At 48.5% G+C, this 14,549-nt stretch overlaps 1 protein-coding gene across 12 annotated transcripts in view; it reads left to right on the forward strand.

The window, feature by feature from the left end:
- Positions 1 to 14,549, forward strand: part of AMOTL1 (angiomotin like 1) — a 166,236-nt gene that overhangs the window by 140,450 nt on the left and 11,237 nt on the right. For all 12 annotated transcript variants that reach the window (XM_005667237.3, XM_021062681.1, XM_021062683.1 and 9 more), the window contains 3 exons: positions 1,328 to 1,473; positions 3,922 to 4,071; positions 9,576 to 9,766. In XM_005667237.3, coding sequence (XP_005667294.2) covers positions 1,328 to 1,473; positions 3,922 to 4,071; positions 9,576 to 9,766 — 487 coding nt within the window. The remainder of the gene's footprint in view (positions 1 to 1,327; positions 1,474 to 3,921; positions 4,072 to 9,575; positions 9,767 to 14,549) is intronic.

Below are 14,549 nucleotides of genomic sequence, written 5' to 3' on the forward strand. Positions count from 1 at the left end.
GCATTTTTTTAGCCATCAGGTATTTTTAATTAAAGTATGTACTGTTTTTTAGACAGTGCTATTATTGCATGCTTACTGGACCACGGTATAGTGTAAACATAACTTTGATAGGCACTGGAAAACCAAAATATGTGACTTGCCTTATTGCAGTGGTCTGGAACCGAACCTGCTGCTTCTCTGAGGTATGCCTGTGTTGCTTTTGTAGCAGGAGAAATGTTTTCAGTTAAGTCATATTGATCTCATTAGGGAGTGTACCTAAGCCCACATGGACATTAATCCCTAACCCCCTGTGACTCAGTCTACGGAAAGAGAAGGGCAAAGAAACCATGGAACTTATGGGACACTTCCACCCGTAAGACCCCTATTGCACAAGGACTGACATAGGTAACTGGTCAAGGCCAATGGGAGAAAACCCATGTTGGTCCCCCCCTATCTTTAAGGGATAAAAACCCTTATAGGACAATAGAGAGCAGGGGGCTCTTCTCCCCCCTCCCAGCATCCCTGTGTGTAGTATTTGCTTTCCTTTAATAAAGACTATTTGCTTTCCTTTAATAAAGACTTTGCTTACTTAAAAAAAAAATCCTACTGATCTCATAACACTATTGGTCCTGCCTGCCTAAGTAAAATGGTCCATGAGCCTACAGGAGGGCCACATGGATGCGACTTAGAGGCAGCCTTTGCTCTCCCATGAGCAGAAAGACAGTGATCGCCAGCAGTTACTGGGTCACCGAATGAGAGGCAAGCTGTTTTCCCAAATCCAGAGCACCGGGCCTTTCCTGAACAGAACTAAGAGAACAGGGGAGGCCAGGTCATGCAGAAGAGGGGGCGGCCAGAGGTGGGAGGCTGGGGTTGAAGCTCCCCTCTGCTGCCTGGCCTCCGGCCAAGCGCTTAGCCTTCTGGACCGTGGTTTATGTTTCTGTGAATGAGAATGTCAGGGTTGTCATGACCATGGCCTGCCTTGCCATCAGTGGTTTGGGAGGTAGGCGCAGGAGGGGTTGTGAGCTTAAAACGAAATCATAGCTTCAAGGTTAATCTGAAGCATTGAAGTCAGTGTTGCCCAGAAGTGAGTCCCCGAGAAGGTGGAGTCACTAGTTCTTTCTGTGCCATTCATCTCAAGAACCTGAAACGCATCTGGAGTTAAGAGCGGTTTTTGAGAAACTCCTTGTTTCACACTCCAACCCTGTGAAGAGGGGGCAGAAGCAGTCATCCGACCCTCTGCTCTTTGCATGCTTTTTGATTTTTAATCCTTGCCAGATGTGGACTGGCAGTGAGCCCAGAGGGTGCGTGCTTTCTGACAGAGGTGGTTTTGTGCCTGTCTCCCTTCTAGACAAGGAATTCTTGAAGGAAAAGGAGAAGCTGGAGATGGAGCTAGCGGCAGTGCGGACGGCCAGTGAGGACCACCGGAGACACATCGAGATCCTGGACCAGGCTCTGAGCAACGCCCAGGCCAGGGTCATCAAGCTGGAAGAGGAGGTGAGGCTGCGGGGGCAGGGTGGGGATGCACTGAGCCCTCGGGGCCCCCGTTTCCATTTCCTCACCCAGTACCTTTAACCAGAGCTGACTCGTTGAGCCAGAGGAGCGATGCAGGTGACCTCCCAAATAACAGTGAACACACACGAGTTTATCCTCTCAGAGCCGGGCAGAGTATGAGAGGCGGACGCGGATGCCACCAGCGAAGAGCTCACCCTCAGCCAGAAACCCAGCCTGCCTCCCACTGGCCAGCAGGTGTCCAGGGCTGGAAATACATGGAAGAACTGGGAACCACTGGTGCCTGTGGAGAAGAGAGTCAATTAAAAGAACAGTCCAAGGGCTGTGTCTTGGGGCTCTCGATCAAAAAGGCCAAGTCATCTGACGGGGTGGGTGGGGGTGGTGTTCAGCAAACCTGTCTCTGGTTTCCAAAAGGTGGTTTCACCAGGCAACAACCCCCAAGGCCACAACATGGTGAGGCCACTCAAGCATTAGGGATCCAGTGATTTCTGATGAAATCAAGGCTTTCAATACTCCTCGCTAGACCTAAGCAGATATGAGGGTGAAAGAGAGAGAGCTGTGCCTTTAAAGAAGCTGGCAGTTGGTTAGGGATAATCCTAACTCATTCATTTGACAAGTATTTATTGAGGGCCAACTGCATGCCAGGTACTGTTCCAGGCCTTGGGGACATATTGTGCCCTCTGCCCCAAACAGACAAATCTCATGGCACTTATATTCTAGTGACTGCACACTCAGAAAACCGTACAGAGTCTAGGACTGTGGTGATGGGGTATGAATGGTACTCATTACATATTTTTATCAGATGAGGCTTTTCTAGCACAGGAACCTATAGTTAGTTAGTCGGGCCTCAGGCAATCAAAGGCCCAGGAAATGAAAGGCCCAGAAGAAAACTGATCCCAGGAGCAGGTGTAGAAAAGGCTCTGAGTTGCTTCTGCACCCCTTACCCTGCAAAAGGTCAGAAGCACCTCCGTTTTTAGGGCAGTGGCTTTGGCCAGGACACAGGCAGAGCTCATGGCAGGGCTGCCGGCTAAGTCAAGAGCCACCCTTCTCAGCGAGGGCTTAAATTGCTAGCATGTTCCAGCCGGCCATGGGTTGAACTCAGGATCTGACTCACCTGCAAGGCCTCTGCACACCCAGGTGCAGAGTGACAGGAAGTAGCATCTGGCATCTTCTCACCCAGGACCAGTTCAAGTAAATGCTTCCGTCTGGCTGTGGGCACCAGCCACCTCCCAGGAAGTTAGAAATGTGCCTGGAATTTATGAACAGGGGCCAGACTCCTAATTGGAAGAAAACAGAGTCTGAGGGTAAGAGTAGGAAGTTGTTGCTCATGATGCTAAATCCATATCTGATGTGACATTTACATAAATCACTTTCACCTTAATCTGCCTCTCCTTTCCTGTGGTTTGAGCATTCATTACACCCTTCCTGTCCGTCCAGGCCTGTCAGTGGCTTTTCCATAGAGTGCTCTGAAATCTTTAGGGGAAAGTTACTTCCACAAATATCTGTTATAAGAAATTTATTGGAGTTCCTGTCGTGGCGCAGCAGTTAACGAATCCGACTAGGAACCCTAGTCCCTGGCCCTGCTCAGTGGGTTAAGATCCCTGGCCCTGCTCAGTGGGTTAAGGATCCCTGGCCCTGCTCAGTGGGTTAAGGATCTGGCGTTGCCGTGAGCTGTGGTATAGGTCATAGACGCAGTTCAGATCTGGCATTGCTGTGGCTCTGGTGTAGGCCGGCGGCTACAGCTCCGATGAGACCCCTGGCCTGGGAACCTCCATATGCCATGGGAGCGGCCCTGGAAAAGGCAAAAAGACAAAAAAAAAAAAAAAAGAAATTTATTCACACATACACAAATGGGTACACATGCATTTATACATACAGATGTAATTTCTTTACTATACTAGTAATGGATAGTTATAGAAAATTTGAAAAATACAGAAGTAAAGAAGATAGATTCTTATTCTTCTCTACAGGTAAACATGGTTAGTGCTTTTATTTCCTTTCAGTCTTTTTTCATACGTAGGTAATAGACAAATAGACATAGTTATGATAATGTAATTTTTGATTCTAGAGCTTTCATTTAACATTATAGAGTAAGCATTTCCTCATAACATTTAACAAGTCTTTAATTGATCTCATTTCCAGTGCCTGCAGATGCTGTAATTACTAAGCAATAACCAAGGATTGAGCTTGAAAGCAAGTGTCCTGTTAGCGTCTTCAATTCCTAGCATCCCAGCCGTTTTAGGTGTAACTGGTGGCCTTCGTCTGAATTCCTTGTGCCCCAGCACAGCGGAGGGATAGGAGTAGGGAAGGTTCATGCCCTTGTTTAAATAGGATCTCCGGGGACTGTGACCCCGCCCCCTTGTGCCCACCTCCACCCCAGCTTTGAAGATCACTGTCAAATATCCGTGCTCCTTTGTACCCTCCTCTGCTCAGCTCCGAGAGAAGCAGGCATATGTGGAGAAAGTTGAGAAGCTGCAGCAGGCGCTGACCCAGCTGCAGTCGGCGTGTGAGAAGCGGGAGCAGATGGAGCGGCGACTGCGCACCTGGCTGGAGAGGGAGCTGGACGCGCTGAGGACCCAGCAGGTGAGGGGCGGGGCAAGGCCGGCGGAGGCCGACGCCTGCGTTCAGCGAACACTGACCCTCCGAGCAGAGCACCTGCTGCAGGCTGGGTTCTGCGCTGCGCCCTGAGCCTGCAGGGGCACTTGACAATTTTGTCCTGCCTGATCCAGCACAGCAGCCAGTGGAGGAGCCGGACAGGTCACCCACTGGAGGGACAGACGTCCCTACAGGGAGAGAGTGGTGACCCCTGGGGCTGGGCATGGGGGCATGTGCTGTAGATGGCTTCACGGAGGAGGCCGTTTGAGTTGGACTTGGAAAGATGCGTTTGTTGGGCATTCTGGGGGAAGGGCATCAGGGGAGGAGGTGGGGTATGTGAGGAGGAAGGAGGTGAGAGGAGCCGGGTGAGTCCTGGACAGGGACAGCCGGGGGCAGCCACCTGGGGGAGCAAGCCCAAGGAGGCAGTGGCCAGTGTGTGGAGAGTGTTTAGTCAGGTTGAGAGCCTGGCCTTTTTTTCCCTGTAGGATTAGGGGAAGAGCCCTCCTGTGGTGTCAGAGGAGGGCTGGAGGGACAGATGTCAGGGAGATCAGCCTGAAGACTGTTGGTGTCAACTAGAGTGTAGTGACAGTGGGAATCCATGGGGGGACCTAAGAAGGGGGTGAAACTGTAGGACACGGTCATCAGTGAGTTTTCAGGGTAAAGGAAGGGAAGGAATCAGGACCATCCCTAGAAAGTAAAACTGGCCACAAGCCCCGCCTCCTTCTGCCTGTCCCTGTTTCTCCTGGTCACAGCTGTTCCTGTAACTTAGCCACCAAGAAGCTTGGGATGAAACACTCCAGCCCAGGGTCCATGTGGGCCTCGGCAAGGGGAGAAGTCCTTCAGCTGAGCCAGGCTCCATTATAGGATGGTCAAGGGATCCTGGCTCCAGAGACCCAGGCTTGCATGTCATCAGCCAGCGTGGTGGGCAGAGCCTGCTATGCAGCTGGTGAAGGGTGTGCTCTAAGTTTGGAACCAGGGAAATGCAAGTCCCTGGAATTATCTAGTGGACAGGGCATAGTGGCTGTGGTTGAAACACTTGAAAACACTTGAGAGTGTTCGTTCAGCCCAGCTCAGCCATTTCTCATGGCAGCACACACAGCTCCCTCTGGGCGTGTGTACTTGGTTGGAGATGGAGATGCTGGTGAGATTGCCTGAAGATTAAGGAGCCCAACCAGCCCCCTACCATGTTGGCTTAGTCGATAGCTCACAGGGAAAAGCGAGTCTGTCTCTGGACTTCTGATCCTTGGAACCTGTGCCGCATTTCCTGGCACTTCGGGGCCACCCTTCCGCTGTTCTCTGTTGCTCACTTATTCAGATCTTAAGCTTCCCAGCTGGAGGGCAGGCTCTCAGATACCTGGTACTGTGCTGGTACCTGGTGGGTATTTATGAGTCTTTGGTTGACAGAATGGGCACATCTCAGTACTTAGAGCAGAAAAGAATGTTCTTTTCCAGTTAATGTGGCACCCACGCCCTATAGTTAAATTCCTTATCCTCGGATCTTCTATTTTGAGTGCTATGAAGCCAGACTCTCATTCATTTCAGCTACTATATGTATTCTAAGCTATATCTCCCCCACTGATTGCTCTTGGGATTTTTGCCAGTGCTATTGCTGTTGGAGACAATACTCTAATGAGCTGCCTTTTTAACGTGTCTCCCTGCTAAAGAATGTGAGTTTCTCAGGAGGATATACCTAAAAATGGGATTTCTGGATAATGAATGCATATGCTGAGTATTACTAGATATTGCCAAATCACTCTACTGAGTAGATGTACCAATTTACTTTCTTATGCAAAATGTATGAGAATTTCTTCCTGTACATTATCACAGCATTTAGTCTTATGAGATAACTTTTCCTTAAACAAAGGGGAGGGGGGAGAGAAACCAGACTCAGCTCCATTATCCTTGCTGTGTATCAAGAAGAAATGTGAAGTTGGCATTGTTTGAAAAATATCTCTATTGCCACAGAGGACCAGTCCCATATGCACTCTCAGATCCTTACACACTCGCACCAATTTTTTCCTCAGACCAGCAGACACAGCGTTCCTGCTGTGTATAAAGGATGCTATCAGATTTAGGCTGTCTGTGGAGGACAGAAGTTTCAGAATTGCAGCTCTCCTGGGAAATGACATGGCTTGCATTTTGGACTTGTCTGCAGGAGCTGATAGCAGAGCCTCAGCTGTGTATAGCTGACACGTGACTCAAGAGAGGGGGGTCAATCTTTAAACAGAAGTTGGCTGCCCAGCATCTCATTAAATTAACATTACAGCTTTTTTTTTTTTTTTTTTTTTTTTTTTAAATGAGAGTGTTGCTCTGTCTCCTCTGCTCTGAAAGGCATTTTCTCTAGGGATTTCTCTGCTTTTCCCTGCTTATTAAAAAGAAGAGTCTTATTTCTTATTTTTTCCTTTATTACTTCATTTTCTCCTTCTACCAGTGAATGTATGTTATTCTATAACCAGAAAAGGCAAAAATGTTGTTAGAAATCCACCAAGACACTGAGTTTTTAGTAGTTCCACATGGCAGGTACTACAGGTTGATCCAGCTCCTGCGTGGAGTTTCTGGACAAGTGGGGCAGTCACAGCTCTGCTGGCCCCCAGTAGGAATGATCAGCATCTAGGAAACTCGGCCTCTTTGATCCACTTCCTCCTTGGAGCAGAGCACCTGCTCCGAGCAGTTCGCGCATGTGATACCAGATGTGGGGGACCTGGGACCCACCCTGTCCCTTCACCACTGTGTCACCAAGGCATTTAGCTGACCCCTAATTTAGAAGGCGCACTGAAGTCACACTAAATAAAGTTCCCCCCTCAACAAAGCGGTAAGACCACACTGCCCACCTCCTCCCATAGAGACTCATTCTGAGGGGACTGTTGAGACAGCAGCTGGGGGCATTTTTCAGTCAACACCCCTCACAAGGGCTCTGTGTTTAGACCTGCGTCAAGACACAGCTGAGCCTCTCCACCTGGCCCCCTCATAGCAACACTGAGCCCCAGTTACTCCTGCAAGATACCCTGGAACCTTCCAGAAGGATGGGTCCAGCAGAGTACATGAACTCATGCTAATGGAAAGCATGAGCTCTGGGGTTAGGCTGACCAGGGTGGAATCCTGTCTTCTCCTCCTAGAAAATTAATCTCTCTAAGCCTTCACTTCCTTGTTTCTAAAATGGGGCATGTCAGTTGTACTTACTCTATACTTGTAACTACACAAAAGAAAATCTGCACCAAGTATTTACACAGGACCTGCCACTTAGCAATTGCTGAAGAAAGAATAACTGTCACTGCTATTCTTGTCATTACCTTCAGAGTCATTTGAAGGTTTGGGGCATCTTTGGTACCTGAATTCATACCTTACTCCAATTTTTCCAATCCCACTGAAGAAAAGGTAACAAATATAGCTGATTGAGATGCAGGAGGCGAGGGGAGGGAAAAATAAGTCAGGACACTGGGAGCAGCAGGAAAGAGCGGCTCTCAATGAACAGATTCCATCATTAGACGTAATTTCCCTGCCAGGTCGGAGGTGACTGCTTAAGCATCATTCGAAGCTGGGGGGAAGTGAAAGAGAAATAACATACAAGAGGAAGGGAAAATAACATTTTTAAGAACTCACAATCTTCTCTCTTGAAAAGAACTGAAAGTAATATTCACATCTTACTTCCCCAGTGGTCTTAGGAGGTAGAAAAGGGAAGAAGGGAATATTCTTGCAGAGCAAAATTAAGCCCAGAGCAGGTCAGAGACCAGCCCAAGGTCATGCAGTTAATCAGGGCATTCCTCCCATGTGAACACTTGAAGGCCAAGATTTTTACTTGCATTTTTCACTGCGGAATCCCCAGCCCATGTACAGTTGTGGGCGAGCTGAACAGGCAGCAGAAGCTGTCCTACCTGACCGTAATCTGTGTTTCTGGCCAACACAACACACTTAACCACTAGACTGTGCTTTCTCTGTACCCTTGAGTGTTGAAAGTGATGCTCTGAGGACCTGAGTTAGGTTGCCAGCCCAGATGGCAACATAAGGGACTTGGACAGAAACCGACAGGCATAGAGAGCAGTCAAGTGAGGCCAGAGGATCTTTTTTTTTTTTTTTTTTTTTTTTTTTTTTTGGAAAATTTCTAAAACCAGAGGAGTTTCTTATCTCAGTGGACAGGTTTGTTTATCCTCCCACCCTGAGGCCGGATGCCTGGCTAGATGGGGTCAGTGACCTCCTGTGCAGGCTGATGAGGACAGATATGGGCTGTCCACCCTCTTCTGGCTTAAATGCTGGTCACTGGCAAGCTACCGCTGGGCCCTAGAATAATTTGTATTGGTAGCTTTCAAGAATCACATAGAAGCGTATGGTTTGCAAAAACCCCACAAGTTCATTTGTTCCCTTCTCTCTCAGATGTGTCTCTGGGTAGTTTCTGTGGTTCACAACAAGAGGTACCCCTCACCTTGCAAACAGCTCTGCCTTTGAAGCGTGTGATCCCTGGGAAGCAGGAGGGGAATGTGTTTTCCCGGACGCAGAGGAGCTGGGATGGAATCATTCTTCCCTTGAGTAGCTCAGGCCCAACTGGACTCCTAACCCTGACTCCCTGGGATGACCTGTCTCCACCGCTGACCTGAAATCAAACCTCAAAACCCCCTCATCCTCTACGTCATTTGCTCAGAGGAAGTCGTACCCCTGAATTAGAAAGGAGAAAGTCCGAAAAGCGTGTGAGCGTCCTCAGCCCGTGTCCAGATAACACGACCGCTTGTCTTCCTCCCTTATGGGCACGGATGAAGAGAAAGGGCTGGAAAATGAGCTTGGCTTGTGTTAGAGGTCTTCTGCCAGGAATTTACTTAGGTTAGCCCTTTGAAGTGCATTAGGTGCTTTCATGTTTATTGTCCTCTTTGGCTCCCACGTGGGGCAGGTGTTAATTTCTGTTTCCCGGATGGGAGGGAGGAGGCCGGGAAGCGGCCAGGCACCTTAAGGCATCTCACTCCCACTTCCTGTTCCTTCGCACTCTGTCTCCTAGCCTCAGGGGAAGCAAGCTGCTGAATCGCTTCCCTGACCTCTGGAGAGAGTGCCCTGGACCAGGAGGCCAAGACTGCGTTCTTGTTCTTGCTGTTGGTATAAATTAAGTGCAACTCCTTGGGCAAGCCACTTCCTGTCATGCAAAGCTGGATAGCCAGATGGACCCGGGTTTGAATCCTGACCCTGCTACTGATTAGCTAAGAGCCAAGACACAGTTGCCAGCGTTTTCTCAGCAGCCTAGCTTTCTCGATAAACCTGGGATAATACTGATTATAGAGTCCCAGAAGAATTAAATGAGGTAAAGGAACTGAGGATAGAGGTTGCTGGTGTTGAGGATCCACCCCGCCTGGGTGATCGGAGCTGCAGGGGGAGCGAGGGCGTGATGACACTTGTCACCATGCTGGGGATCCAGGTGAACCATGTGTGTTCCACCTGGGTAGTTCTGCAGACCCAGGGTCTACATTACAGCCCTGATTCAGCATCAAGGTGTTAAATGTCTTCCACTTCTCCAGAAACACGGAAATGGCCAGCCAGCCAGCCTGCCAGAATACAATGCCCCGGCCCTCATGGAACTTGTGAGGGAGAAGGAGGAGCGGATCCTGGCCCTGGAGGCCGACATGACCAAGTGGGAGCAGAAGTACGTGGAGGAGAGCGCCATCCGGCACTTTGCCATGAATGCCGCAGCCACCGCCGCCGCCGAGAGGTAAGTCCGGCTCAGCAAAGCACAGCTGGAAAAAAAAAAAAAAAGCCAGGGTATCCAGAGGGGTTCAAGGATGCATCCCAGGGAGAGAGATCGGCTAAAAATAATTTTGAAAAGGCTGTAGTGCTCATTGGAGAGCAAGATGGTTTAGCATTTCTGGAGGATGATTTTGGCAATACTGCCTCTGCTTTGGTTCCAGAATTTTAGTTCTTGACGTGTATCTTAAGGAAATCATTACAGAAGTGCCTGAAGATTTATAGCCAAGGACATTCATCCCAGTGTGGTTGAAAACATCAATACATCCAACAAGAAGGATGCATTCAACAATTTAAAATACATCCACACACCAGAAACAAACTCACAGACACAGAGGACAGACTGTGCTTGCCGGGAGTTGGGGGGCGGGTATGGATTGGGAGTTTGGGGTTGGCAGATAGAAACTATTACATTTAGATTAGGTAAACAACAAGATCCTACAGCATAGCACAGGGAGCTATTTTCAGTATCCTGAGGTAAACCATCGTGGAAAAGACTATATTAAAAATGTATATATGTGTATATATAGCTGAATCACTTTGCCGAACAGCAGAAATGAACACAACATTGCAAATCAACTATATGTCAATTAAAAACATGAAAGATTAAATAAATGAAATAGATCCACATGGTGGAGTACTATATGGTCTTAAAGAATGATGCTGGGGAAGTGCACGGTATGCTCTTTTTAGCAGTGGGTTTATGTCATGGGCCAGACAAGAAGAATCTGTAATTCTCATCACAGCCCTGTGAGTGAGAACTGTTATTCCCTCATTTCGCAGGAGAGGAAATGAGGCTTGGAGAGATGCAGTGGTTCATTCCAGATCACACTGACAGTCAGTGGCAGGGCCACCTGTCAAATGAAATTGGTCTGACCGAAAGCTTGCTTTCACTCGGTTTGAAATGATTTTCTGCTGTTGTCAGTTATTACCTCTGTTCCTTTATTCCCTGGGTTGTCAGTCCACAGCCTTATTCTTTCCTTAAAAATTAGCTCAAAACACTCCATATTGCACAAAATAATGCTAGTAAGCTCCTTGGCTGAAGGAGTGGATAGGTTCCCGCGAGCACAGGGCCCGGCCTGCGTGCTCTCTTGCTGCACTGACGGCGCTCTTGCGCCTTCTCCTCTTCAGGGCTCTCATTGCCCTGCTTTTTGCCCGGAAGTTATATCAGGCGTTGAATTCAGAATTTACCAAAGTTTTGAGTTAGTATATTTGGAGGAGATCCTCAAATTTTAAGGAGCCTCCAAAAAACTTGCCAAGGGGTACCATTTGGGGTGGGAGAACATGTACCAGGCAGGAGGAGAGAGCGCCAGGGGCGAGCCGGTCAGCCGGCAGCCCCCGCTTCCTTGGGCTCTGCAATCCCTCCCTGAATGAAGCAGAGAAGGCCTATTGGGGTGCAGGGGCCATGCTTTTGAAGCTGTGTGTGGACCCTCGTGGTCATTACCCAAGTCGAGAAGAATGGCTAGCTGCATGCCCAGCTGTCACCTCCAGGAGCCTGGAGAGACCAGGGCCACCCTCTTGGGCACAGGTTCCCCCCCCATCCCTTCCGCTGGGCGCACAGCACACTTGCACCTGGAGACCTGCAGACGTAATTGGAAAGCAACCACGCGGGGATCGCATTGTCAATGTCTGTCTGTGCTGTGAGGGAGAACACCCCCAGCATCCCCCTCGAGTGAGCCTTCGGGAGTGGAAAAGGCGTTCAGGACTCGTGTCATGTGGCATAACCCGAGTCGTGGCTCACGTGGTGGAGAAAGTTGCAGCCTCCAGTTCAGCTCTTGAAATGTGTGGATGAGAACAGTGAAGCCCTTGGAAACATTTCGTGATGTTTCCATAATTGAAATTTTTGCTTTTTGCTTGCTAAGGTAATAACTAAATCGCCTCTCTATCCTGGGGAGGAGAACGGATCATCCTAAGGCTACACAGCGGGACTGGCCACGTGTGTCTGCTTAGTCCGATGTGTAGCTGTCAGTGGTTGCCCTGGGCGTTGTCTGGCCGTGTGATTTTCCATGGAAAGAATACTGCACAGGGAGGCAGGATGTCCACATTCGAGGCTTCTCCCTCTGTGGCGGACTGTAGCTGGGTGACTCTCCACAAGCCTTTCTGTGTTGCTTTACCTAATTTTGACAATAGAAATTACCTAATTTTGACAATAGAAATTACTCTTCTTGACTGGTTCTGAGCCAGGAGCCAGACCGTAGTCCCCTGGCTGAGGACACCAAAGCCCTGGTAGCAGTGTAAATGCGTTACCTTAGAAGTGTGACCCGGGGCCTTTTTGGGTCATTGCTGTGTCAACTCTTACTGATTTATTAGATTTAGATGTATGTTTGGGATCCCGGGACAAATGGGACTGGAAGGTAAAACCAGAAGTGGGGGAATGAACAGGTCTGAGGCATAAGACTCTAGGTGGGTACAGGACAGGGGGACAGTGAGGGGCATGAGTCGAAGCAGCCAGAGCCCACAGTCAGCCCCACTCACACTATCCAGGCCAAGCCTCGCCCATCACCCTTTGAGCAAGGGAAGCCTCTTGCTCTCGGGGAGTAGTTGTGTGGGATTTATCCAGCCCTTTTGCTCTCCTTCTCTGACATGTTTGAAGTCCTGGATGGATCGATCGATGGATCGATGGATCGACAGATGGGTGGATGGGTGGATGGATCGATGGATCGATAGATGGGTGGATGGGTGGATGGATCGATGGATCGATGGATCGACAGATGGGTGGATGGGTGGATGGATCGATGGATCGATAGATGGGTGGATGGGTGGATGGATCGATAGATGGGTGGATGGATTGATGGATCGACAGATGGGTGGATGGGTGGATGGATCGATGGATTGACAGATGGGTGGATGGGTGGATGGATCGATGGATCGACAGATGGGTGGATGGGTGGATGGATTGATGGATCGACAGATGGGTGGATGGGTGGATGGAGATCTTTTCCACCATCCCTCCCTCCCCCTTCTCTGCTCCCGCATGTATTTATTGAGCATCTGACAGCTCCAAAGAAAACCACCCTCCCCTTCGCTGACCACTACCTGCCACAGTCTTGGGGGAAAATCAATTCAGAGGAGGTCATGTTTTTACTTCCTTTATTAAGGTTCTTTTTAGTGAAAACCTCAATTTCAGCATTGCTTTTCTGTTGATAAAAAGGGAGAAAGGGAAAATAAAGAATTTTTGAGAAAGGTCAAAATTCTGAGCTCTTATTGCCTAGATGCTAAATGGCCACATAAAAGTTGGTGAAAGTGATGACTTCCAACCATTAGTTTTGTGACTTTTCAGCCACTGCTGCATACTTGATGTTTCTAGGCAATGTGATTTTTTTTTTTTTTTTGTCTTTTTGTCTTTTGTCGTTGTTGTTTGTTGTTGTTGTTGTTGCTATCTCTTGGGCCGCTTCCGCGGCATATGGAGGTTCCCAGGCTAGGGGTTGAATCGGAGCTGTAGCCACCGGCCTACGCCAGAGCCACAGCAACTCGGGATCCGAGCCGCGTCTGCAACCTACACCACAGCTCACGGCAACGCCGGATCGTTAACCCACTGAGCAAGGGCAGGGATCGAACCCGCGACCTCATGGTTCCTAGTCGGATTCGTTAACCACTGCGCCACGACGGGAACTCCCAATGTGATTTTTGTATACCAGCTGATGTTGCCATGTTGGTATATGTCGTAGCACCACTAATCACCCAAATTTGTATGGGTGGGGAAGGTTTAGAAACTTTTTACACTTTTCTTTTATTTTTTGTTTTTTTGCTGTTTTAGGGCTGCACCTGAAGCATATAGAAGTTCCCAGGCTAGGGGTCGAATCAGAGCTACAGCTGCCAGCCTATGCCACAGCCGTAGCAACGTGGGGTCCAAGTTGCATCTGCGACCTGCATACACCACAGCTCATAGCAATGCCGGATCCCCAACCCACTGAGCGAGGCCAGGGATCAAACCCACATCCTCATGCATACTAGTTGGATGCGTTTCTGCTGTGCCACAACGGGATCTCCTGAATCTTTCACACATTTTAAAGCCATGTAATATTTTTTCAAGAGTTGTGTGTATTTACCTCCTAAATTGTTTTCATCTAATTGTACCTGCCGTCCTTGGCAGTTATAAATGTGAATTTTTAAATTTGGCTCCAGCTCTACATAAATTCTCTAAAAGTAAATCGGTTGAAAATGTTTCTGGCTGCTGATTGCTATAGTGAAGAGTCTTGTGCACCATGAAATGAGTTTATAATTGTCAGTATGTTTAAAGCAACTGCTGGCTTGCCGTGTTATCAGGCTTTCTGATGTGTTTGCAGTCACCATTCGTATTTGGCCTCATTCTCACGTCTGCCGCCTTTGTTGGTTCATTTTCTCTTCACGAGCCTTGGCTGAGGCCTTCTTCATAAAGACACAGGAAACTTTGGGAGTCTTGAGTGATTGTTAAGGGCATGGACTGTGGAATCAGCAGTTTCTGGATCTGAATCCATTTCCACCTTCACTAACTGGGTGTTCTTGCAAAGCTACCCATCTGTTCATCTGTAGAAAGAGAATAATAGGACCTCCTGGTCAAGTTCCTGAGAGAACTAAATGAGACACCCTGGGTAACGAGCTTCACCCAGGCCTGGGCATGAAGGACACATGCCTTCATGGATAACTAAGAGATGAAAGGAGGGCTCCTTTTTTGCTGCTTGGGAATATTCTAGAAAAGAGCTATAAGATTTTAAATACGATTATAACATTGGAATATGAAGTTAAAGAGATGTGACATATTTTCTTACTAG

Source organism: Sus scrofa, chromosome 9 (assembly GCF_000003025.6).
Source record: "Sus scrofa isolate TJ Tabasco breed Duroc chromosome 9, Sscrofa11.1, whole genome shotgun sequence".
In the NCBI taxonomy this organism is placed as follows: domain Eukaryota; kingdom Metazoa; phylum Chordata; class Mammalia; order Artiodactyla; family Suidae; genus Sus; species Sus scrofa.